Source organism: Chiroxiphia lanceolata, chromosome Z (assembly GCF_009829145.1).
Source record: "Chiroxiphia lanceolata isolate bChiLan1 chromosome Z, bChiLan1.pri, whole genome shotgun sequence".
NCBI lineage: Eukaryota > Metazoa > Chordata > Aves > Passeriformes > Pipridae > Chiroxiphia > Chiroxiphia lanceolata.
The window spans coordinates 74,530,245-74,557,605 of record NC_045671.1 but is presented as its reverse complement, the minus strand read 5'-3'; the positions used below and the strand labels follow the sequence as shown (position 1 = coordinate 74,557,605).

General features: G+C 40.9%; 1 protein-coding gene across 4 annotated transcripts in view; it reads right to left on the bottom strand.

Moving 5' to 3' along the window:
• Window positions 1–27,361, bottom strand: part of PTCH1 (patched 1) — a 68,531-nt gene that overhangs the window by 23,968 nt on the left and 17,202 nt on the right. For all 4 annotated transcript variants that reach the window (XR_004354563.1, XM_032675943.1, XM_032675944.1 and 1 more), the window contains exons 3-15: window positions 20,307–20,496; window positions 18,071–18,140; window positions 17,867–17,958; window positions 16,239–16,437; window positions 15,490–15,611; window positions 14,079–14,226; window positions 13,192–13,323; window positions 12,743–12,898; window positions 12,009–12,107; window positions 10,899–11,024; window positions 4,061–4,179; window positions 1,038–1,437; window positions 228–537 (exon numbers count right to left, since the gene is read on the bottom strand). Coding sequence is in view for 3 of the 4 variants with exons in the window: in XM_032675943.1 (XP_032531834.1) it covers window positions 228–537; window positions 1,038–1,437; window positions 4,061–4,179; window positions 10,899–11,024; window positions 12,009–12,107; window positions 12,743–12,898; window positions 13,192–13,323; window positions 14,079–14,226; window positions 15,490–15,611; window positions 16,239–16,437; window positions 17,867–17,958; window positions 18,071–18,140; window positions 20,307–20,496 (2,163 nt within the window). In the remaining variant the exon portion in view is untranslated. The remainder of the gene's footprint in view (window positions 1–227; window positions 538–1,037; window positions 1,438–4,060; window positions 4,180–10,898; window positions 11,025–12,008; window positions 12,108–12,742; window positions 12,899–13,191; window positions 13,324–14,078; window positions 14,227–15,489; window positions 15,612–16,238; window positions 16,438–17,866; window positions 17,959–18,070; window positions 18,141–20,306; window positions 20,497–27,361) is intronic.

Below are 27,361 nucleotides of genomic sequence, written 5' to 3'. Positions count from 1 at the left end.
TAACCACTTAAAGCTTCAGAACTGTCTTACTAGGGAGTAAACATAAATTCTTTGTGTTTAAGTGACCTGCTGGAGGAACAGCAAGGCCCCGTGTGATTTTGGAGCAGCACCCCGGCATCTTCCCCCAGCCTTCAGCTGTGTGACCCCACCTGAAGAAGGCAGCAACACCAGGGTGAGCAACACTTACTTCTGCCCAGCTAAGAAAAGTTTGTGTAACACTCCCTTACCTTGCAGCCAGTCTCGAAAGTAGTGCAACCACATTTTGGGGAGCTGCCTGTCCTCTTCCAACAAAACATATGTCACGTTGCTGAAACTTCTGTGAAGTTCATAAAGTAAGTGCTGGACATTTGGATAGTCTGCTTTCTGTGTCACAATATACATGTTGTAGAACGAGAAGTACTTGAATTGTGCAGCAATAAAGTCATATTCCCGTGTCTCCCGTGGTACAATGTCTGTGAGATCTAGTCCATCTCTCACCCGGGTAGTTCCATAAAGGCTGAGCCCAAGTAAACCCAGAAAAAGAAAAATAACCACAATCTGCAACAGAAAATGGAAATGGTTTTTGGTTTAGGTTTCTAAAGCAACTAACAATTCATACTGTCACACTACAAAGCCAGGTTCAAACTTAACATCCATCAGTCTACTTTTAAGCTTTTCTTTCTTCTGTCCTTTTTTTTTCCTTACACATACATACTACAAGACTAAGCTGATTTGAGCTTCATTGAAGGGGCTCTGAATCATGGATGAGAAATTTATATTGCAGTGAAGTTTAAAAGCGGCTTTAATTTCCCTATTCACAAGCTTACATTACTGAAAGACATCAAAACCCTCACTCATACCTACATTCTAAAAGTATACATTCTAAAAGTATGTCTCTACAGCACTTGCAAGATAAAACTTCTAAAGTAAGAAATCAGCTGTAAAATTATTAAGAACTGTTATTCCACAAGAATTGTATTTATTCCTTATATTTTATACTACTGCCAGAAGACAATGTTTGGAAAATGAGTGAATAGTTCCCTAAAAACAAAATCTACCTTAGCTTTTGGTTTCAGGAGGAAGGGAGCATAATGCTTCTCTGCAAAGGACGAGAGTGTCCACTTGGTACAGGGCGGCTCCAGACAATGCACGCCGGAGTCTGGGAATTGGGAGAGCAAATCCCTCGTCGAGCTGGTGCTCTCTGGGCTCTGGCAGCTCAGGTTGTCCTGTGTCACTGTCACGGGCTGCACGGATATCTCGGAGCGGGGCTCTGCGGTGGTGTAGAACACCTGCGTGTGGGGGTCGTACTCGGTACGCAGCTGCACTGTGGACTGCATCGTGATCTGGGTCTCATGGGCAAAGCTGTGGCTGCTGTAGGGGGGTGGGGGGCTGTAGCAAGCGCTGTCGCTCTCTGCATACACCTGGGGCTCAATCTGGATCACCCTGGTGACACACGGGCTGCAAGAGAAGAGAAAAACATCTGATTGCATTTCGACGGGGCCTTTATGTCAGTCACAGTAGACTGGATAATACGTCTTCACCTGAGACTGCTTCTACTGCTGTTGGATGGTGTTTACAGAGCCATTGTGCTGTCTACTCTCTTATACGAATCTGAATCCTGGGTCATCTACCGCCACCACCTGCGACTCCTCAAACGTTTCCATCAACGCTGCCTCCGTACAATCCTAAACATCCACTGGTCACATTATGTGACCAATCCATCTGTTCTAGAACAAGCAGCAGTCACAAGTATTGAGGCCATGTTGCTGAGAACACAGCTGTGCTGGGCAGGGCACGTCTCCAGGATGAAGGACCAACCACCCCCTCCCTAAGATCCTGCTCTATGGTGAACTTGCCACCGGCTGCCGCAAGAGAGGAGCCCCAAAGAGGAGATACAAGGACTGCCTGAAACAACATCTCAGCCTTGGCCATATTGATCACCAGAACTGGTCTACTCTGGGCTCCAGTCGGGAGGTCTGGAGACACCCCATCTATAACGCTGCTGATGCCTTTGAGAACGCAGCAGGATCACCCTTGAGGAGAAAAGACAAGGCAGAAAGAATCGTGTCCTGCAGAATTTACCACCTAAGGAGTCTTTCTGCTGTGCCTTTTGCAACCGGACGTGTCTGTCTCGTATTGGCCTTTTTAGCCCCCAGCGTGTTTGTAACAAACATGGGTAGAGCCCTTCCCAAATCTTCCTTCACGAAGCCCAGCCATGATGTAACGCTCAGATGTCAATTTTATTCTGCACCTTCAGGAAACACCTCTCAGACACGGTTCACAGTGTGTAGGCCTTTGAGAATATGTGCACATGTCTTGTGCTCCAGAAAGAAGGAACCAGCATCTGTCTGAAGACACTGACATCTACACACCCCACTCCATTAATTACACATGCTAATCATTAATTACACATGCTAATCAGGTCACTACCCAGGCAGCTGCACACAGTCCGAATGCACAGTGAGTCTGCACCTATGTACCCACGCTGCGAATTAGGATACTTGCACCAAGAGGTAAAAACATGACATACTTAGATCTTCTGTTTAGAACTACTGAAGTAACTGTTAAACAATATTCAGGCTTTCTGGATAAGATCTCAGACTTCCAGGAGGCAGGCTGAAACCACTTGCCATACACTGACTAAATCTTTTATAATTCAATTGAAAAATTAACGTGATGATTCATTCCTTGGAAAGGTAGGTAATATGAAGAGACAAAATCACAGGCATAATTGAAGTATTCCCTTTATTTTAGTCTATGCAAGACCCTAACAGGTACCTAATTTATAATAAAAAAAAAACAATTATCAGAGACAAACCTCTTCCTGCACATGAGAAATGACAAATGGATAATAGTAAACAATATCAAGTATTTTTCACCAAGTGGACAAATCCCACAAAAACAAGAGGAATTCAGAATGCTGCCTACCTAAACAAAGCAAGCTCTCACTAACTGCATTTCTTCATGTGCAAACGGGCTGAATTCTGATACACATTTGGTGCAACTTTAGATGAGGGAATAAATGGTAGGTCTGACTGCCCTGTATTTCTGAGAATCAGGGCTCCAAGACTCTAATACATTAGGTCATCTGTTGAAACTATGACTGAACCAGAAATAGAAAGTAGGAGTCCTGGGGGATCAGCTCCCTGTTCTACCCACTCACTCAGAAGCAAATTCAGTAAAGTGCTTTCTTCCTTTGACACTGAAATATCAAAACTGTCAGCTCCCAGATGCATGTAAAAGGCTAAAAGGACACGTGGTGGATTCTCCACATCCTGGTTATGGACAGTAAGAGTACACGTGTAGAAATGTAGCTGATCTTCTTCATTAGAGTCAAAAGCAAAATCTAAGGCAGAAAAGATGTTTAATTTCTAAGCAGTGGCTTCACTGATGACAGCAGGCTCCTCCCAGCCCCACTGTAGGCTCAGAGCTGGCTGTGTATCAGGTAAGAAAGAGTACATTTATACACTCTTCAGAATGGCAGTATTACTACTAAATTAATATTGCAGCCACAACTTCATCAAGCATTATCTTGCAATGGTATTGATCATTCCTTATAGTTCTATGAAAAACTCATCTAAGGGGAAGTCACTTTACAGTTTATTTATTTGGGTTTAAAGGAATAAAAGTGTAAAAATTAGCACATAATGATTTACTGTAAGTGAAGCTTCTCTGTGTCCTGAGTTATGTACAGTTTTCCAAGACTGCCCAGTACTGGCACTGGACACCTTGCAGTATCTCATAACATTCTAAAAATACTTGAAGATATTCCTAAATCATGGAGCTTTTATCCGCTTTCAAAGAGTTGTTCTCCAACAGTCAAAATGAACACATGTACGAATGAAGGGAAAAGTGCAGGGGGAAGGGGAAGTGGGGGAAAGAGAGGTAAAGGGAGACGTGTTATTTGCTTCCCCTCAGGCAGGCAAAAACCAAGGTAGCAAATGTAAGTCAGTCACTAGCAACGAAATCATAAAAACGTGATGACCCCGCTCCAGTGAAGAACTTCCACTCCTGAGGAGGAACTGAAGCCCTGACTGGTGACCACAAAACAGACACACATCAACCTGCTGCTCATTCTCACCTTGTGAAACAGCAGAATATGTCCAGTCTCCTGTCCTCCCGACGATAGAGATCCATGCTCAGGATGGCAGGGAAAATCAACAGGACCATGGCAAAGTTGAACACCACCACAACTGCTGCCTGGAGACAACCAAAGGAGAAGTGATGTTGCTAAACTTCATGTCAGGTCATCAGCTTTACAAAGCATAAAGATTCCTTTAAATTTTCATCCATTCACCGATTTACCACTTCAAGCTTTTCCCTGAGCAAATTGGGTGATGTATTTTTACATTCCCACTTCATTATGGAAGATCTATCATAGTTAATTAATTAATTTTAATAGTAAACTTCATATTATTTTAATACATCTGTGCCTGGATATTTGCTGATAATTTTTACAGTGGAAAACCAAAGTCTGTTGACTCTGTAATCACATCTTTACATGAAATTCTGACATATTTAGAGTCTCAAAATAAAATAAGACAGAAGCAAAAGCAAAACTGACATTAGAACTGAAATTCTCATATTTAAGGGATCTGAAGTAATTTAAGCATGACAATAACATCAAAGGATGTTACTAAAGCAGAAATGTAAGTTCAAGTAAATTTTAATGAAATGGATCTATTTAGTAAAATACTATGCACTTGCTGTACTTAAAAGTCTAGCCAAAAAAGAGCAACATTTTGAGTTTATCAGGGATTCTTTTTAAAGGAAAATCAAAATTAAACCAACACGACATAGTAAATCTATGCATTAATATGTGTTTAACAGAGCTTGATTTATGAGCCAGTCTACCAAAATGAGTCTTAAATTGGAACAAGAGTACTTGGTTTAATTTGTAAAGTGAGTATCACATAATGAAAAAAACAACCTTCCCGCCCACCCCCTTTCAAACCATACTTCAAACCCTTTCCCACACAGAGATTCCCAGAGAATTTCCATGAACATATGTGGTGCAGCATCTATCGTTATTATTGATAGCATTTATTTGTAATGCAGAATTGTTAGGAGCACTGGCCATCACAAAGGGAAAGCCTGGTACAGATGGAACTGGAAGATAGTTATAAGAGTAGGAGAAACACTGAGAAAAAAAATGGTTGAGCCATCAACCAGTGGGAAAAACCTTGAAAGCCCTGTATTTTATCCATTAGATAAGCAGCAGCCATCTCAGCAGTAGCCCAGTTTCATGTTAAGGTAGTCTGTAAATAAACTATCAAGTGTCTCCACCTGCAACTTCTGAAGTAATAACTGCTTGGGTTAAAATGGTCATAGAAAAAGAACACAAGTGGGGCTATAAAAATGACCTGATATAAATGTGACCTCTTTTTTCCCCCAAAGAGATGAATGGCTTCTTTTGATCTTGAAAAATCAGACCTCAAAACTGGCAGTACAAAAGATGTGATATCCAAAATCCATGTTTTAAAATTTTTGACTTATGTGACAATTAAATGACATAAATTGCTTAAATTTATCTGTAAAAAATCAAGATAATAACACACTGAATTATTTTTACAGTTTTGAAGCTGTCAGAGTATAATAAAAGACTTAGATACTGTTTTTACTGATCTGAAAACAGCAGAATCAACTAATTATGTAAATATTTTCTAGTAAATTCAATCATAAATATATTCTATATGAAAGTGAGGTTTACTGATATTTCTTGTTTCTTGTCTCCAGCCTGCTTGAAGTAAGATTTTAGAGTCCTGCTGCTTGTCTGTAGACAGCTATTAAAACAGAATTTACCTGGTACTTAAAGCCGAATTAGTATTTAGCCATCTTTGTGAGAAAAGATCAAATGACTATTTAATGATTTATAAATATTCACAGAGAAAGGTATGTAAGGTCATAGCCAAAACTTTAAAAATAGGTGATTTCCTTTTGATCGTCTCTAGAATTAATTCAATCTGTCAGAAAAACAAATGGCTGCTGTTGCGAGAAAGGTGTTTGTTGGACCTAGTTCATGCAACTGCTGCTAAACCAAAAAAAGGTTGAATCATCCATATAATATGAATAATTAGTTGTGCCTAACCAAGATCTTGTATCAAGGATCAGCTACGATTTATTGAGATTTGGAAAAAACAGCTGAGGTCTGACTCAACAGTTCTTACTCCTCCCAGCATGGCTGAAAAACTAACAGAAGTCCTCTGTTTCTGCTCCATAAACTGCAAATACCCCATGCCATATCAGTTCCCTTTGTGGACACTAACATCCTTGAATCTCCAATGTTACTAAATCTGAAAACTAATACTTAAGTGTGTATGACTGAGATGCCATTAAAGTTAGTTATATTGACATTCAATTTTTTTAAGAAGCATCAAAACTAACCCAATAACACACAGTAAATCTGCCTACTTACATGGAATCTCTTTTTAGAACAACCAGATTTTCCATTGTGCCATCCCAGTGCCGATGTCCTAACTGCCCTGCAAGGATAATATTTCAAACCAATCTCTGTTCTGATTTGTACTTGGATTCCCTGAGCTAAACATCACACTGCCTGTGTGCTGCACACTCTCCTTCTCCTGCCCACCTCTGCTGCATTACAGGGATGTAACAGTCCTCAGTTCTCACAATTAAATACAGAAAACTTTGTTCTTTTATGAATTCTAATCTCTTGTCCCATCAAAGAACACCCTGTAACTTGATAAGGAGAGGGAAGGAAGCATTGCTGAGGAGTGATTCAGTCCCCGACCTGGTGCATCTGCCACTGCTCAGACACTGGTGGGTGGTAGTGCCCAGGAAATGCAATCATGGCAACAGCCACAGCCTGGAAAAGCAACAACAAACGGTGGCAGCAGAGCTTCCAGAGCACAGGCAGCACGCAGGCTGAAAGCACCTTTAGGATTTCTGGGGACAGGGCATCTTCTCTCACCTCTTCAGAGACCAGTGGTTAAACGAGAGAGGAAAGGGCCCCAAACCTTTTACTTGAGAAACCAGTAAAGGTAAAACAGTCCTAGAAGGGATAAAATGGAGCCTACTCAAGGGTGTAAAATGAAGGCATTCAGTGAAATTAGATCAGAGAGCAGTAAAAAAATCCCATTAATCAGAAAAAAATATGTTGGTCACTTCCTGAGAAACACGCTACAGTTTTCGCATCTTTTCATAATGCACAGCCTAAAAATATTATTGCTGCTGTAACTGCTAACAGAGACTGAAGAATGGCAGTCTGTGCTGGAGGCAGAGAGGGAGCTGGGAGCCAGGCTGGTAGGTATGTGCTGGGGCCCTGCTGAAGGTATGTGCTGCTATGTGCCATTCCTGGCAGCCCACCCAAGGAGAGCGGGTGTGTTGCATAGCCAGAGGTGATGAAGGGATGAGGAGGGCTGTCAGGGGAACTTCCACCCTACTGCTCTCTATCTGCAACTCCCTCCTGACAGGGTACAGACCCGGATCCTCGCCCCTCCCTGCCCTCTCTTCCCTTAGGCTTCAATTTTGCTTGTTAAATTCTCATGTCAGGGGCAGGAAAGGTAAATGATGTGGGTAAAAGGCAGAGGACAAACCAGAGTAAGATAATCGAATGAGCTTAAAAACACACATTCTTTCTCTCCATAAACCCACCATCACCACCTGGTAATGCACTTTTACATTTAGGAAAAAAACCTGTCACTCTTATGGTGAGGGAAAAAGTTACTGCTAAGACTTACTGGGAGAAGTTCCACCCTGCTCATTAGTGGATCCACACCACTCTTCTGCTGCTAGGGGAGGAAGCTTCTGGTGTAACCAAGAAGAGGTGGACGAATTTTTGTACCTTATCTGTATGACAGTGTCTGACTAGTCTGTCTTAGAAAACAATAGTCCAGTTATACTCTGCTTTGCCTTCCTTCATTCATACTCAAAAAACCAGCTATGTTTAAGGCATCCCTACTGCAAACTTCAAAACTTTCAGTGGATTTCTCTGATAATCTCTTCCTCCACCACAATTTTAAGAAATGAAACACATCTGAAAACTCAGACCCAGTCCTTCAACGTCCTGAGTACTCCTACAGGTGTTTCTTGTTACCGAGTATTTGGGTCATATTCAGCAAACTCAAAGCCCTAAAACTGCTTGAACAAGGGGCTAATAAGATCAACGAATTAAAAAAAAAAAAAAAAAAAAGGAGAAATTAAAACAGTGAAAGAGCCGAAACAGTCCTTACCTGTGTAATGTAGTTAACTTTAAAATAATCTCACTTTTAAAAGGACTGAATTCCATTTTTTAGATCTTGGAAAGAGCTAACCCTAGCAAACTCTTAAGACAACATCAGACTTGCAGTGTTTGAGTTCCATAAAGTAAATGAACAACTCAGAGGTATCAATGAACTACTTTAGCTGGCAGAAGAGGACAGAATTGAGACAGGAGAAAACACTGATATGCAAAATGTGAGCTTCAAACTAGAAGCTGGGCTTGCAGATGCAGGAAACCATTTATTCTCCCTCAGCAGACAGGTTATTTTACCAGTACTGGGTCTCCAAAGTTACAGAAACTTACCTGCAATGTCTTAAGAAAAGTGAATGAAAAGCAAAACAGTGTCAAAAGCAACCCTTTTTTTTTAAGCCCGTGTGTTAAAAATTCACTATCTAGATGAGAAGATAGCAGAATCTGTGAAAAGTATATGCAGTACTTCATTGCTTTTTAAGTTTTGCTAGGGAACTATCAAAGATGGCAAGGACTTCTTGTTTAAACAAGACTGAGGGAGAGGGAGGAAGGAGACTGTAAATAAAGAAATCCGTACATAAGTACAGACCACCCACCAAAGCTGCCACGGTTCTCCAGTTCTGAGTACTGTGATTAAAGTATCACCTCATTTCGATTTTACCTGGTGAAGCTGGGCAAAGCAAGTAATAGATGTTCCTTTCTAAGAACAAAGGATTTCATTTTAGTGGTTGTTAACTTATGTGTGTGTCAGTCATACACGTTACTCTGGCATCAATAAAAAAAATCATTACAGGTCTCCCCCACTGTTCTTCTTTTCATTCCTCTATACATATAAGGGGTCACTATGTGAAAGCAAACACAAATTACCAAGTGAGAAAAGACCGAGCAATTCAAACACTAATTTCTGGACACCCATTTGGGTTCCTACACATAAATTCCATATTAATCATTGCCTTCAGAAGACTTTGATCATGATGTTTTTATCCTGAATAATATCAACATGTTCATATGTTAAAATCTCTCCGGAAACATTTTTTTTATCATTTTGCTATGCATACTTTATTTTTAAACTTTCAGTGACTCAGTCTACAGCATGGCAGCAGGCAAAAAGCAATGACTCCAGGAAAGGTATATTTAACTTATACTGATAACAGCAACAACCACAGCTGTTATCTCCATGTATGTTCCAAAGGCAACCTGTCATGTTCTGATGTGAAGAGTGAGAAGAGAAAAAACCCGAGCAAAATCTAATCAGGTAAGAATTCATTTTGGTGACAGCTCAGCAGTGTGATTACAATAAAATGGCCCATCTCTGCTGAATATCTCTTATGAGATGCATTTAGGCTGAGGTAACTTCTGTAAAGCACAGGTACTACAAGTTTGATGACCTCCAATGGCAGGTTCAGATTAGATATTAGTAAGAAGGGTTTTTTTACATTAGGGCAGTAAAACACTGGAAGAGGTTGCCCAGAGAAGTGTAGTTGAAGATGTCCCAGCTCATGGGGCTGGGGGAGGTGGGGTTGGACTAGATGACCTTTAAAAGGTCTGTTCCAACTCAAACTATTCTGTGATTCTATAAAGTAAAACAATTCATTATCACATGATCTGTATGAAGAGACATCTAGGTTTTGGCAAATCAGAGCTAAACACTGCTAACCATTCGAGACTAAATATCTAGTTTTAGTTGCCACAGATATCCTCTAAATGATGCAGAAAACCAACGAGGCCTTTACTTTCTCTAGTATTCACTCCCCAATGGCCTACACTGAGAAGGAAATGCAAACAAATTATTACTGCTTATTTGTAACATAACTGCAGTCACAAACAATTTACCATTTTACAGCTTAACACAGGCATACTTAAATCTCTGAAAACAGCAATAACTGCCACATGTATTAAGAAAAATGGAAGCCCTGCTTCCTCTCAGTAGCCATGGGCTCAATGAGAATGAGAAACGACTGGAGAACCAGGCTACAGCAGAAAAAAATTAACTGTTGGAAAAGTACAGTTTGCCTGCTCTACAGTACTATAAACTGCTTGTGTCAGGGAGAAACTCCCAAAGCTTCCTTCAAAGAATCCTCACTTTTAGAAAAGATCTTTCTCCAACATCCTTAATATTTGACATTCCCGAAGGTATATAATCACAAACAAATACAAGAAGACAGAGAAAGGAAGAACAAGTGATACAGGGTTCAGCACATAAAATTCATGTTTTCTCTCTATGCAGTTGGAACATAAAATTCTTGTAGTTTTCTCCAAGTTTGCTAAAATTACACTGAGAGGAAGGCAGTAAAAACTGCTGCAGTAATAATTGATATGGTACGTGCATATTTGCTGCTGTCATTGCACTGTGGTTGTAGCTTTTAAGAGCACCAAAATAGACAAACATGAATGAAAGGATTAAACTACTACTGAGGAATGTTACAGTACACACCACACTACGGTTTACTCCTCTTGACTTTAGAACCCAAATACTTTTGGAGACTTTTTCTGCTTAGTTGCATACATCTTGGCTTTTGTGAGAGACTCCATGCATGAGAAAAGAGAGCAGCAGAATCAAGGGCAGGCAGCAGTTGTTATGACCCAGATCTGTGGTAAACTACAATAATGCCCTGGTTCAGTGAACTGCAGCAGTACCCAAACCAGACTTTATCACTAACATGTATCATCACTGGACTGCCACAATGGGACCATGCACCAGAGCTAACAAAACAGGATATAAACTTACTTGAAGTGAAAATGCTCGTAAAGCAGGAATAGGGATTAAGGCAGCCATAAAGAAGGCAGTAACATTGCTGATAGATGTAAGGGCTACACTGGCTCCTGTTCGCTTCAAACATTCACCTGTTCTGTCCTGCAAAACAAAACACAGGTCTTAAAAGTCAAGTGAACAAGGTGATGTCCTGCAAATAAGGGGTCATCCTACAGATGTAACACAGCAGCAGTGAAAAACGATTACACTCAAATTCTGAGCACGAGTTTGTAATTGAGAGTATGTGAGAATAAACTATACACTAAGTATACTGTTCAGGAGAAACACAGATGACACATGAAGTGCATCTGGATAGAAAACATTACCAGAGTTGATTCTAGCTTCAGAACACAAAACTAAATGGGTACTGACATTATATCAAAATACATCTGTAATTAAGCAGGATATAATTTTTACCAGTGGAATCACTTGGTGTTCTCACTTTTCAGACAAAATAAGCATGTATTAACAGCACAGAGGTGTAACAGCTACACATCTTGAAAAGGTATGTAACAAACAAAAAGAACAACCTGAAGCCCAGGGACCACACACAAAAACCCACAGAGAAATCAGGATAAATACATGAGCCTTTCCCAACTAACAGGCTATTATGAAGCACACAGAGGTTACAGCAGAGTGAGGTTGCAGTGTCTGCATGCCCAACCAGCTGGAAAGAAATGGAAGACATTGCTCGTACAAAACAGAATCAGCAAATATACATAAGTTTTAATTAGGTCGTACTTCGGATATGAAACTTTGGACTGAGACTAAAAAGGCTTTACTTTTAAGGGATCATAAAGTGATGACACCTTAGATTTCCTTTTAGAAGTCATGGTCAATTATAACAATCAGAAAATGAAACCAAGAGAAAAATATACAAAATAATTCGTGAATGTGAGCATTCCAAAACACTCTAGGGCCACATGTATTGTTATAATTTCCTATTTGGACAAAAATAAGAATTTCTAGACTGTAGGAAAACCTATTGAGGAAAAAACCCTCTACTGATTAATTCTGTATATGGTTATCTTTTCCTAGATGAAGCCTTTTATTTTATCTTCCCCCAAATCCCCATTTTGTCATTACCTCGAATGGAATTCTCTTATTCTGTCCTGTTTCACTAAATGCATGTGCCAGAAGGAAAACATCATCTACACCAACTCCAAGAGCAAGAAAAGGCAAAACCTTGAGTGAGAAACAAAACAAAACAAAACCCAAGAAGATTTTTTACCATCTGCCATGCGGCTCTCCATTAAGTGGCTAATTACAACAACTTTTACATTACACTGCACGCAAACACAAGGGTAAAATAAAAATCAAAAAGATGCAATACGGGTATTAACCTTTTTTCTGGAGTACTGCTGAGGAACTTAAACTTTTGTACCATTTACAGGTACAAAATCTCGCCAAAAGTGGTTCAAGCTTTGTTCAGTCAAAAAATACCTGATAATACCTTGAGTTATATTCAAAATATTTTCAGAATTTGAACATCTTGATATATTCAGATGTAAAAACAAATCTGCAGCTCCTTACATACAAGTGGATGCCTCCACTGGTATTGGGAGACAGAAAAAAAAAAAAATCAACCCAGAATCTATCAACTATACAGACTACATAATACTGGTTTTTTTTTCTTTAATGTCACTTGGTAGCATGATCATTTAATTCATCACAGCACAGGGCACGAGACAGGAAAAAGGCACAAGCAAAAATCTACAGTCAAAATATTTTTTCAGCTTCTTCCCCCTCAAAGATTCAGTTGTGTTCGTTTATTAACAGCGCGCCTGTAATTCAACAGCAGACTTGTGTCTTCTAAATACCTGAGTTGTGGCAGCATTAAAGGAAATTCCAATCAATGAGCACAGGCCCAATCCTGCAGCCACTGAGAGTGCAACCAAGAGGACTCCTGCCAGCCCCACAGCACCCTGAGACTTGGCACAGTCCCACCGCAGCATCGTCAAACAGGCATAGGCAAGCTGAGGAGAGGAGCAGGGAGGGGAGTTTGGAGGAAAAACCCAAAATATTAGAATGGATTCTTCTCTGACAGCTCTCTCCCCACCCAACATACAGATACTTGCACACATTTTTAATCAGAACAGAACACAGAGGTTACCAAGTGGAACAGGTGACACGCCTGAGGGAAAGTCCACAAACTAGTTTTTATTTTAAGTATATGTATAATGTTCTAGACTACTGTCTGGTAACAACAAACCAGATTTTTAAGCCCTGTTCTACTACCAAAGAAAATGAAATAAATTTATTTTATTACCATTAGTAAGTAGCCACTAGCTACTCTGATAGCACTGACATCAGAAAATGACTTCAGGATGTCATCCAGGGTGGTTGTAGTAAAGGAGAGCACCTTCTGGGTAGAGTTTTGTGCAACACTTTGATGAACAACCTACGAAAACAAAAATAAAACTCGGTGTGACTGAAGAAAATGTTTTCTTTTAGTCTCTTAGTCAAAAGAAACCATTACCATCTTCTTCAGCACACATCTGAAACCACCTCCTTTTGCCTTAATGCCCCAGTGAAAGCCCACACCCCAAGCAGAGACTACCCCTGGTGCTACACAAGTGTGCCCTGTGAGACCAGAATCTGCACCCTTCAGGGAAGGCTCCTGCATTCCCAGCCCATCACAAACATTCCCCTTGAATCCCTTCCTTCCCACAGCCCCACCATGCAGCACCAGCTCTGCCTTTACCCCAGGCCAGCAGTGTCCCTGCCCTCCCTGCCTGACCATTGCAGAGGTCAGCAGGGCATTGTCACACAGCCTTCCCACCTGGGCTGCTGCTCAAAGAGCTGCCCAGGGCTGGGTAATGTTTTCCAGATACCTTTAGAATAACCATGCCAACCAAAAGCTTTTAAACTCCAGCCAGCTCTTCGGTTTCTCCTCAGCCTCAACAAAGCCAAAAATGTCCCAGACAGCAAAGAGCAAAACCGTCATGGTTTCTCTTATGGGAACAACCAAGCAGCTTCTGATGGGAAAAAAACCCCAGAAACACTAAAACCCCAAAAGAACCCTTAATAATGGGGGGGCAATGGTTTGGTTCTGGTTTAAGGATCTTCCTTCAAGAAATACTGTAAAAAGATGTGACAGAAGGCAGTGGATCTTAGTAGAACTTTATACGGTATTTAGGTTATCTTCAAATTTACCTCAACATACATCCTCTGCCAGGCTTCCAGAATTGCTGCTGCCTTATCCTCATTCCAGTTGATATGGGAAACATATTCATACCCCTTGAAGTGCTCATACATTTGCTTAGGAGTCATTAACTGAAACATGGTTTGCAAAGCCTGGGCACTGTGACATAGAGAGAAAACACAGGAGAATGAGGCATAAAATGAGCATTTTCAGGTAAATATTTTCATAGCATGAAGTCCCAAATGCAACCCTAACAGGAGTTTGCACAAATTCTTGATTTCATAGGGCACATGCCTGTACCAAAATTGAACAGAATTATTCTATTGTGTCTCTGGTGCAGCCATACTGCTCTATGCAAATACTGAGGCTAAATCTGGTTTCACTGAAATTAATGTGAGTTTTGCCACTGTTTTCTATAGGTTCAGTTTCAGGAACAAAGAACGGAACCCTACAAATCAGAACCCTACAAATTATAAAGATTATGATTGATAAGACACATTACTGTGAGGATATCACCAGAACAGTTATTTCTATGAGATCTTGGAAATGCGGTTGGCAAAATGTCATTTGATGACCTTAGTCTTTTTCAGCCCTTGGAGAGAAATGTCAGACTAAACTCCTCATGCCTGACAAGCTGTGTGGAGAACACAAGGACAACAACTATCCACCCTGACTTTCCACAGTATGCAACTGTATCCAACCATTTTAGAAGCTTAAGGAGCTACTTTATTTTTCACTAAAAACATATTATTTGGCTACTTACAGAAAAACTTACCAGTGTTTAGAGTGAATGTTAAAAAGGTCAAAATTCATACTAAAAGTTCTCTGGAAGAATTATGTTTCATTTAGCTTAGTATGGCCTACAGTTTTCAGAACAGTTCAAATTCACAGGTTTCTTCCCCCACTGAAGTCCAGTGTGTCATGTCCTCATTCAGAAATTTAAAACAAAAGGGTTTGTTTTACCACCCAAAGCTGTATTCACGATACAGGAACATAAAATAGACTTTTCTCTATATTTATCCCAAATGAATTTATTGGAGATCTTGGAATTCTGAGAGAAGTCAAATGAGTGAGCACACTGCTCAAACTACTTTTTTTCCCTTTTTCCTTGAAGGTGTTCAGTGCTGTAAAAACCATTTAATGCTTTATAAATACATTCTAAACAACAAAGTTGCCAGTAAGAAGCTTTCTTCCTGAGAGACATACACTATCACTCTGAGGTTAGAAGTAGGAAGCAATGATTCTGCCTTAAATTTAAACAACTTCCTAAGCACTCTTAAATTCTGTTCTCTTTAGAGGTCACATCCCTCTTTAAGTGAGATAATACACATGAAGGGTAGTAGATTTTGCATGATCCTCCCACTGTGCCCCAAAAAACAAACTCTTAACAAACTAAAACTTCTTCTTTAAACATTTTTTTACCTGACAAGTTTACCAGAGCTGTTCTTGACTGTACCACCTATAATCAGCTCCTCCTGCCAATGCATGTATTTTCTTGACAGTCCATAGCATCCACCACTCAAAACAAGGGCTACATCAAGAGGCTAGAAAAAGTTATAAGGAAGTAATTAATTGGTTTCATAATTTTAGACAAACTCATACCTTAAGTCAGCACCCAGTGAACAAGAATAATGGATATTAAAGACAATCTAGGCAGTCTACTAGAAGAAATGCATTCAAGAAATCAAGTTGAACAAACCACCCAGATACTCGTGGAGCAAATGGCAATTTCTGCAAGGTCCAATGTGACTGATAAAGGGATATATTATAGATTTGAGGCTCAAATTTGTCAGGAAAATAAGCAGGACTGGTTGCCCTGGAGGGCAGGCCTGGCTGCGTGGTGAGCAGGGGCAGCTGTGTCCCAGCATGGCCATTGTCTGCCTGAGGCACCAGGTTTGCTGAATGCCACATCTCCACAGCCAGAGGGGAGCTGACAACTGTACTTTAAATACACAGCATTAAGCACTGCATCAACAGAACAAGAAAAAGTCCACCACTGAGAGCTAACAGCACCTAACAGGAACAGAAAAATGACATCACTCAAGAATAAGAACTATATATTGCCTGGAAGAAAATGGTACTTTTTTCTATTCTGCCTGACCTTCCCCCCCACCCCTCCCCACCCCCCAGCCCTCCCTTGAAAAGACATGCACAAGGACAAGCAAACTTACTTTGGTGGAATTTTTATTGGGAGCTGTGATTGGGCAATCGGGATCAGCAGGATTCAGGCAGGGTCGATCCATATAACCATGACCAACCTCCGCTTTATTCAGCATTTCTTCCCAGCTCTCCACTTGGTAGTTTATTTTCTTTAACTCTTCCAAGAACTCTAAGGGGTCAAAGTTGATCCACTGCAAAGGAGGCTTCCCTCTGCAAGAGCAACCAGGAGAAAAAGACACACAGAAAAAAAGACAAAAGAAGTACTGAAATAAGCATACTTTTAAAATTCATATTTGAACACATAACTAAATTATTTTATGCTAAAAGTTAAAAGTTTTCTAGTAAGGCTGTTTCATAAAATGTAAGGCATGTTTTAATTAGATTTGTTTATGTACTTTTCTTGCAGCCCAGTTGTAATTTTAACAAAAATACTCAGTTCTTACAAAGTTATCTTATAAAATAGAATATTCACAGGTTAAAAATATTTCCATTTACAAACAAAGCAAAACAAATCATCAGCCACCTAAATAACAAAAAAAGCAGCCAACTGCTGCTTCAAAGAATTAAGGGGGAGGGGAGAGGGACAGAAGAGAGGGGGCTGAAGAAAGAAAGCCTTTCTCATAGTATCAGATTACTTCTTGCTAGTCTAATAATCATCTTGGAAATGTAATCAATCAATATAACTGATCTTTGTTTATCTATAACAATACTGTGCTCCTTCAAATGCCCTGGCAGCTTGACTATCAACCAGGCTTTCCTGCAACCATGGCTGTCACCACTATCACTGTCACGTCTCCCACCCCCCACTTCTGAAGTTGTGATGTTGACAGACTAGAAAGGCTTTTGACTGCCTTATTCTGTGCTTCAAACCACACTGTATCTGCTTAACCAGGCTTAAGTCATTATTCCGAATCTCCCAACCAGAAAACACAAACCCCCTTATTTCCCCATCTAAAACTGTACACTAAAGGTTAGGAGATGGCCATTGCAAATTGCTTTTGCAGAGACATGCAAACCAGCATAGAAACAATAACTCAAATGCTAACTCTTGCATAATTAACAGAAAATGCCTGCACAGATTAACAATTAACTCTTTAAAGGATTCAGGGCATATAATATCACACTTGTAAACTGTGAGAAACCATCCATAAAAGATACTATATGGTTTCTTTAATGATCTCATAAGCAAAGGATTTGTCCTTTATTCCTTAGGAACACTTGAGAATTAACCCAAGACACTTTCTTAGGTCTAAAATTTCCAGCCAATCAATGTTTTTGTGTTTTGTGGGGGAAAAAAAAGAACACCAGAAACAAGTTTGTTTCAGAAAAAAAAAAAAAAAGCACAACATAAAATTCTTAGAACTTCAATACAGAATTTACATTTTATTTTTCATGCTAGCAAAACAGGAAAAATAACAGAGGATTTAAACTGAGGCTTACAAATAATCTCTAAGAAACAATGAAAATCTTTGTTAAATTAAAATAAAATCCGTGCGTACTTTCCATGGAGACACTACATTTATACTTTTTTCTTGTTAAATAAGAGTCTGAATAAACAATGGGAGTGCAAATGAAAAGTCGTAGAGAGTTATACAATTAAAACCAGTCAGACCAGAAAGATATAAAAAAGCATGCTTACAATAGATAGGCAGTTCCTGATTGTAGCTTTGCTCCTTCCCAGAAGCAGTCCAAAGGAGTGATAATTAAACAAGGATAAAGGTATTCTATGATCTGTCAAAATCAGAAAGGGGAAAAACACAGTCACACTGGAATATAATCAAAGCAGCACAAGCTGAACCATGAAAATGCACAAACCTTGTAACTGAATGCCTGCTACACATACCTGGTCCATGTAACCTGCTTCTGTGATGAGTTCTCCTGATTTGTAACACAAATGTTCCAATTTCCACTGTCTGTAAGAAACATGAAGGACAAATATCTTCTCTTTGCACAATTACTGAGGAATTATTTTTAAGACGTAACAGACATTTAAAACTGTAACTCATATACCCAAAATTGGGAGGAGCTGTTGAGTCCCTGGAAGGCAGGGAGGGCCTGCAGAGAGACCCTGACAAGTCAGAGGGCTGGGAATCACCAACCATGGGAAGTTTAACAAAGACAAGGGCCAGATTCTGTCCTTGGGATGGGGCAGTCCTGGATGTACGGGCAGACTGGGAATGAGAGGCTGGAAAGCAGTGCTGGGAAAGGGCCCTGGAGGTCCTGGTGGTGCCAGTTGGCCCTGAGTCAGCAGTGCCCTGGCAGCCAGGAGGGACATCCCTGTCCTGGGCCATCAGGGAAGGGACTGTCCCACTCTGCTCTGCCCTGGGGTGGCCTCACCTCAACAATGGGGCAGTTTGGGGGACACAATGTAGGGAAGGGATTGAGCCATTGGAGAGTGTCCAAAGGAGGGACACGGAGATGGGGAAGGGCCTTGATTTGAAGCTGTGTGAGGACACTGAGGGCTCTTGGTTGTTCAGCTGGAAAGGAGGAGACTGAGGGGAGACCTCACTGCAGTTCCAACTGCCTGGGCAGGGGCAGAGGAGGGGCAGGGACTGAGCTCTGCTCTGGGGGGACCAGGGACAGCAGCCAGGGAATGGCTGGAGCTGTGTCAGGGCAGGCTCAGGTTGGATCTCAGGCAAAGGTTCTTCCCCCAGAGGCTGGTTGGGCACTGCCCAGGCTCCCCAGGGCAGTGGGCACAGCCCCAAGGCTGCCAGAGCTCCAGGAGGGTTTGGATGATACTCTGGGGCACAGGGGGTGACTCTGGGGACGGGCCTGTGCAGGGCCAGGGTTGGACTCAGTGAACCTTGTGGGTCCTTCCAACTCAGCGTATTCTGTGATTCTGTAATATTGCTCTCAAGCAGGAAATCAGTAAGGCAAGTATTATTAAAAATAATCATGCTAGACCTCACAAAAAAACCACCCAAACACTCTACCCCCCACTCCCAAAAAAGGCCTTTCTTTTTGTAGTTAGAGAGTAGACATTTGTTACAGTTATTCAGTTATTCTCATATTCTCATTAAAAACAAAGGAGGTCCTTTTGCATGTACAGGCTAGTCAACACATGTTAATGGGAGAAAAAAATCCATCTTTGTATAAACGAGACCATTTGTGACTTAAGATATCACTCAGTGACACAAGTATGAGAGAAGCCAGCTCCAGCTCAGAGGACTAGAATATACCCAGCTATCCCACACACACGGTGAAGAAAATTAACCATTAAGATTTCTGTCTTCCCTTTTCACCTACATTACAATTTCCACTGCCATGACTTCTAATGCCTTAGGCAAGGCAGCAGCTGAGTAAAAGATAATTGAAGCCTCAGCATTAGCTCACAGAGGCATCAGCTGAGTATGCTGAAAAGAGCTGCTGAAGGACAGGGAGCTCAGTGCCTCGCAGGCAGAACTCCTGGGCACATCACTGTGTAAGTAATAACCCTGGAGGAATCATTTTTCAGGGACACATCGTAGCCCAAAGCTGGTACCTAAAGTGCACCATTATTATTTTTCTGTTGGACAACACCCAACTCCCAACCTTCAGTATGCACACACACACACTCTTCAAGGCCAACTCTGTTGTCTATGTTATTAAACAGCTATTATTCCACCTCCTGCCACTGCTAGCACATCTGCATTTCCCTTTACATCTAAACTATTGGAAGGACAGTAACCTGTGCCATTGTTTACAGTCATTATGTACCTCATGATGGTGTCAGCAAGAGAATTCAACTCTAACATGGAAGGATTTGCAATGTTAGGAATCCCATCCATAAGGTCCTATGGTTAAGATCACCATCCTCATTTATTTATCAAAACAAATGCTACGTGCTGTAGCACAGCTCATGGGGTACTCTCTCAGAATCTCTTCCAACACCACTTACCCCATTTTACTTGTTAAATGCCAATTTGTCACTGCTATCATCCCACAGTGTCAAGCAGTAGAAACCAGTAACATTCAAATCAAAACACAGCCCTAAGGGAAAGGCTGAGAAATGCTAACCATGTAAAAACACATGGAAGAAAGCATGTGTCCACCTTCTTGCTGTTACAGATGAACAGAAAAACTCTTAATTCTCCCCTTACCTGTTGTACATATAGACATGCACTCTGCTGGCCTGGAGTGCAGAGTCAAGGTGCTGTCGGAGTGCTTCTGTTGTCAGTACATTAGCACCATCTTCCTGTGGAGTCTGGATCATGAGTTGGGGGTTGAACATGGCCTCTTCTCCAATCTTCTGCCGCGTGTAATTTAACTCCTGACTCACTCGTCCACCAACTGATGGGTAAATACGAAGCACTTTGTATTAGCCAGTACCTTATTCTGCATTCCCTTCATGAACACCCTCCAGTCAGAAAAACTCAACTGTGTGCAGTCAAGACACTATTCTATCTCAAACTGATGACAGTGTACCTCTAAAACTAGTAACAGCTTTTAGTACCTCTGACCGCTACTGCACTGAAACATTGATGTGTAAACCGGAGCCTCGGTTTTTTCTACATTATAACCAATATCCCACCTGTAAAAATTAAAAAAGAAAAAAAGAAAAAAAACCTTTTCCTTGCAGACCAGATGAAATATTATGTTACAATTTCTTACACTTGTATAAACAGTCTGCTCCAATAGCACATTTCAAGATAAATGGCTTTAATTTACACTCTTCTACTAAATAATTTGGCAAAGGTAGAAGGCAAATGTTTCTCTTTGGTTAAAAAAAGGGAGGCAGGAAAGAGTAAGTGAGCAGAAGTATTTCTTTCAGCCTTAAATAAAAAAGGAAAAATACTAAGTTCACACAAAGAGATGCAGTTTTGAGTATAGCAGAAAGGTCTGCCTACAGCTAATTTACTCAGCGGTCCAGTACCTGGCTTAATATGCTGTGATGCAGGAGATGATTCATGTGCAACATCTGTTTCTAAACCCACACGAGCTGAACAGTGTGCTCCATATCAAAATGTGGGCGGGGGGGGGGAAGAGGGGAAGGAAAAAAAGAAGACAAAACACAAAAGAAAGAGGTAGAGGAAGACTGCAGAGTCAACAGGCTCTAGAGGGAGCCATACTCAATTTGCCTCACCAGAAAACACTGCATAAAGAGTGGAAGATTATCTTCCCTTCTCCAAAAAAACCACTCAGCTAGTGTTCATACACTTTATATATCCTCCCTTGCAGTCTCTCGAGCAAATGCATGTGGGAGGTGATGTCAATTAATGCAGCCCATTAGCTGAATCAAGACCACATCCAGATGAGGATAACAATCTAAGTACAAGCCACAGATCTGGTCAAATTTGTTACATTTTTCTCAGTCCTAATAAGCTTGACACTGGTGATCTGAATTACTGCCAACGTTTAGTTCTGCAACAGTATGAACAGAAATAAAGCATGTACATCTATCTCTTCCTAGGCCATACCACAGAAGACTGATCCACAGCCAGTTGGCAGTGTGGAAGATGAGATTCCCAAGCCTAAACAGGGACATACTTTTTGAGTCACTTGGGCCCTCACCCCACCTGTAACACCCCCAGGGCTAAAACGACCACCAGGCAAGAAGCTGGGCCCCTGCATGCATAAAGCTGTCAGAATGAGACCCTCAGCAATTAAACCATACACACATTCTGGCATGAACCATTGCTTCATTTCTTGTTCAAGAATTCTTTGAAGAAGTAAGTGTTTCCACAATACACATAATTTTTTTCAGTCTGTCCAACGTGGTATTATGTCCTTCATACCAAGTAACAGAGACCAGCACACAGCAAACAAAACAAAACAAAGCAAAAATCAAAGTACAACTTCCTGACCTAGAATGCCTCTAGAATTTCTTAACATCACTCTTACTACAGTGAAAGGACATAAAATAATAAAGACTGTACACACACAGTAACAAAAAGCTATTGTTAATTCTTATCAAGATTTATACCCTAAAAATACTTTCATTCATCAGCCCTATGTTTATGCTCACTGCTCTCTTTCTCCACCAACCAGCAGTTCTTGATACTTGAATTTTGCTTCACCTTACAGGAATATGGGGAATAAGGGAGCAGAGTTATCCTACTCTGTATGCCTTGGAACCAGACCTTTCTTGTGCAATCCTCTACACTGCAAGTGCTTCAAAGACAAAATGACTCTCTCCCCTCTTGTGTCAATGCCAGCCAAGACAATAAAGCCCCAATGTTATGAGGACTGTGGAGTCTACCACAAATTTATACTCCTGGTACTATATTCTCTCCCATTCCACCCACGTGTTCCTTTCAAATTTGAGTTGAACCAACAAACCACAGTTCACGCAAGACAAAGGGCATCGTTCCCATCTCTGCTGAAGTGACCAACTGTTTACTATCAACAGAGATGATCCCTTCCTAATCAAGGGCCTGTCAAATCAGATCAACTTCACTGAACAAGGTAGATCTAGCTAATCAAAACTGCAGCATGCAAGTCAGTCATCAGAACAGCAGCCTTTTACATTCTTTTAACATTACCCTTTTAACATTCAAACCAGGAATAGCAAAACCACCCAAGAAGATGGGCACACGTTCCAGAACCCAGCAGCAAATCCGCTTCACATTGTTCTTAAGGCATTACAGCATTTAATTATTTCTTTGAAGGGTCCATTATCTACATTTCTTCAGGAAAACAGAGCAAAGATAACTCCACCAGCAAAGGTGGGTACTTTATACAATGCAGCAGTCAGGTACAAAGAAACATAAATGCAGATTGACAGAATTTTCCTCTGCAAAGCCAGATTATGTGAAACTATATGGACAGACCAGAAGCAAGCGGATACATCAGTGACCATTTGACATATCAGAAGTAAAAGAGAGCAAAAGGAAAGGAAAAAAGAAAAATGTGAAAGTTCTAACCAGTTATGTTTTAATTTATTTCAATTGGAAGTCTGCAAAGATCACTGGATGCTGCCGCACTCAGGTATCTTAAATCTACACAATCAGCACAATCAGTTGAATATGCTTTTTTTTAAAATCAAGCCTCTTGTTGCTTTGGGTTTTTTCTCAGATTTTCCAGAGTTGGTACAAAAAAACCTAAGAGAGAACCCAGTAAAAAATGTCATTGATATGTACCTGAAGCCTCTAGCCTCACTGTGCTGAAGAGATACACTCAAGACTCATACACTCTGCAGAAAGTCATTCCTTACACTTTTAAATAAAAAAAAAGCATTACAGTCAAAATTTCCACATTATAGGACAAGTGCTGCGACGGAAAATATGACCAAAATGCTGGTGTTCTGTGGTTTTCCCTTATGGTCTCTCTTTTCTTTTACTTGGTGGCAGCAACACTTTACACTGAAAATGCTACTGACTGAAATTGCACATATGGCGTATAAGTACAAATACTTTCAATTTTATTCCATATCAAAGACAGACAGAAGTATTTCATTTTAATATTCTGACGACAAAATTCACACATCACTTTCCCTTTCAATATATCAAAAGCCACTTGATGGCATTTGAGCCCTTTACTACATGATTCCTTATGATTCAGCACCTAGAAGACTGAATCAGTAGCACAAACTCCCATAAGCCAAAGTGCTGATTTAATAACAGGTCAGTGCATTGTCTCATGACTGGTGGTAACACAGTGCAGCAGCTTGTACACTGTCCTTCCAGCAGAGCCATCAGACTCTGGTGGGTGTCTGCCTACTAAAAATGAGATACCATGCCATCTGTACAATTTAGCTAACAAATTTTAAAAAAGGGTGGTGGGGGGAATTACAACAAAGCAGTAACACCAGTGTCCTGGCAGTATTTCTCATTTAGCGTATCAGTGCCTAATTCTCAAGAATGTGTTTGAAGGCCAGTATTCAACATAAGACAGTTTCAGTGATGGAATCTCTGTTGCAAAGTACCAGTTCTTGTTAAAAAGCTGTTTTTTTCCAGGAAGAGGAAAGTGTCTTCCTCCTCCTTACCCTCTCAGATACTCATAAGGCCTCCCTCTTAGCTCTTTGCCCGATCGCTCAAGATCTGCCATGTGCAAGTCAGCATCACATACCATGGAACACATCTCCTGAACCTCCCCACCAAGTGCAACAGAAGCTGGTCAAGGTACTAAATTCTCTGCCCTTCTGAAGAGCCTGAAGACAGTGGTAACTGTTCCTCTGGGTTGCTAAGAACTAGGTAAGGACTACTGTGCCTCCCTCCCCCAAGAGCAATGAACAGCTGCCAGGTGGTAACAAGGTTTAGTCGTCCTTAACTCGAGGCAGACCTGAACCCATGACCTACAGGGGAAAGGCTCTAGATCCCATTACTCAGCACCGAGGTCACAGTCCCAGTGTTTCAGTCATCACACATTAAAATGCTTCAGTGCATCTTAAGTGAGAAGCACCCAGAAAAACAAAACTGCTTGTCTCTAGTGTCCATCTGGGTAACTCTGATACACCCTCCAATGACACTAATTGAAACTGTATTCATTGGCACCATTTCTGACACGTTTCCTTTCAATGACTACACAGTTTTGCAGTTACTGGGTTATTCAGCTCATGTGCTCATTTCCACTGCAAATGTCAGTCTTATCTACACCTTTCTCATAACCAGCATTCAAAATTTACATGGCATTGTATCGCCATGCTTATAAAGAAGTCTGGAATCCACCACTGCAGTCTCTTCCACACTAAGTAGTCTTACGAGTAAGTTTGACCTCTGTCACACTTAGAGATCAATGATAAATCAAGCCATGAGCAATTGCCAAAAGTCACTGCTTATTTATTTATTGTCCAGTGGCTTTAAAAACATGAAATGTGGTATTTTTTTCGGAGTATCTTACAATGTTCCATTTCAGGTTACTGGAATTGCATCACACAGCCCAAGGTTTTTTATTTTTCTTGGACATGGACACTACCTCTATTAACCACTGAATAGTTACCTTGTGCATAACTGTGTAGTAGCTTAGCAGTGAGCAAGCTCTCTCTGAAAAAGAACATCCCTGAGAGCCAAACATTTGGGATAAAAATGCTTGCCTACCAATGTGGAGGACAGACTTTGAAAAACCAGAGCCAAGTTTTCCACAAATACCTACTGGTTTTGGAGCCTAAGTTCTTCTGGGACAAGCTTGAGGTACATGAATGGAGTAAAATTTTCCAGAGAATGTCCCTTCTGAAGACTACAGGTCTTAAGGTGTTTCCACCTGAGCACTTGAGGGGCAGACACACTTCTGCTTTGTTTGAGCAACACCACCTACTTAATTTTTTCAAGACTATAAATGTGTAGCATAGAGCAATCCAGCCCAACCCTTTGGCAGTGACAACTCAAAGCAATAAAATCACACCTCTGATAGTCACAGACAACTCACACAAACAATGTTTTCATTTCACCTCTCCAAAAGATGCTGACCTTTTTGATAAATCAGACATGTAGATTAATATCCTTACAGTGCTTACTTTGCGGCCTCAGCAATAGCCAATGCAGGCAATCTCTGCAATTTGCAAGACCTGTTATCACTACAATAGGAACCAAAGAGACACAGGAAATAAGAACCCTTTAGGACCCAATGACATATAAAAACAAAGACAGAATAACATCCCAATGTGTTCACCTGGGACTCAGTCTTCACTAACCAACTCCAACCCAGCAGTGTGCAGAGAAGGACAAGTGCAGGTCAGACTTAGAGGGAGAACAGACACACTCCCTCCATTCTGCACCTTCCCTTCTCACCCTTCAGCACCCTCTCTCTGCCCTGAGGGGAACCAGGAAGGGACTTTGACTTCATACCTCTCTCCCTGGCATCCTACACAGCCTGTCTCCCTCACCTCTGGCTGCTGCCAAGGGCTCTCTTCTACTCCACTTCCTCACCCAGTTTCTTCTTGTGCTGTTCCCATGTGCATCTGTCACACGGGTATATGTATACAGGTGTTACTCAAAAAACAGACAATTAAGCCAGTTTCAGTCCATGACAATGGTACACAGACAAAACAGGGAGACAGAGTTTTGCCTCCCCATCCTAACTGGATCCGGGGATTACAACTGCTCACACCTGCCACAGAGCAGAAGGAGTACCTGGTGACACCAGTGACAATCTCCATTTTTACCAGTAAAGGAACACAGACCTCACAAAAACAAAACATAGCAACCAAATACTACTCATACAGGATTGAAACCTCCTATAAAGAAACTGATATAAAGAGTCGAAGTTCTCTGGCAGATAGGAACATTACCCTGCCTCTTACTGGGCACAGAAAAAAAATGGCCTTTTGATTTAAAGGCCAGTTGCTCTCTAGAAAGTTCTGTCTTCACGTTCTCTCAGATGTTTGAGCTTGTCTGTGTTGCTCTTTGTCAGCAACAGAATATAGTTTTTCTCCACACAGACAGTTTTAGTCAGCATCCTGACAGAAGAGCAGTGAAGACAGCACCTTCCTCAGAATTATCATTCTCTAGGCCTGACAGGCAAAACTGTTTGCTTGGAGAAGGGCAAAACATCTTCTAGAAGTCCAGGTTTAGTTAAAACAAGAAATGGGACTTCTTGGCACGTCTAATTCTTTAAACTTTCAAAATGCCTTCTGCTTGTAGAGTCAGAATTGCTACTGGTTTACATGGTCGCTCTCTGAATTTATTAACTACTGTGAGACATTATCATGTATCTGATGTATCTGATACTGTAATGATGCTAAGGATGGCTCTCATAAACTCATCAGGATTATATTATACAAAGGTAACGCAAAATAAAGATGTCAGAGAAAGTGAATGAAAACTGAGCTACACACAAAAAAATTCACTGAGAAATGCTGAGCTTACAAGAGCCAGAACAACACAGTGGTAAACAAGTGACATCTTAAAGAGGGGGTTGTGCAACATGTCCATGAAAAAATATCGTATTTATCATGTAACTAGGTATGACCTGTGCCAGCACTGGACCACAGGTAGTCAGAAATTGCATGCTGTGTCTGTGTTTTCTTGCATGGCATTTACTCTGTTGAACACACATTTCTGCATCTGTACAGTACACACGGAGCAGGCTCAGTGCCTACCCAGCTTAAAACACCATCACCCTTCCCAGCACTCAGTGCTGTCCATCAGTGCAGAGGAAGACACTCCACACTCATCCTTCTCCCTCGTTATAATGTCCAACAAAAGGACACTGTCTAGAATATCATCACGTCCCAATGTGAAGATGTAACCAATTTCAGCATCTCTTTAGCACCACTGAC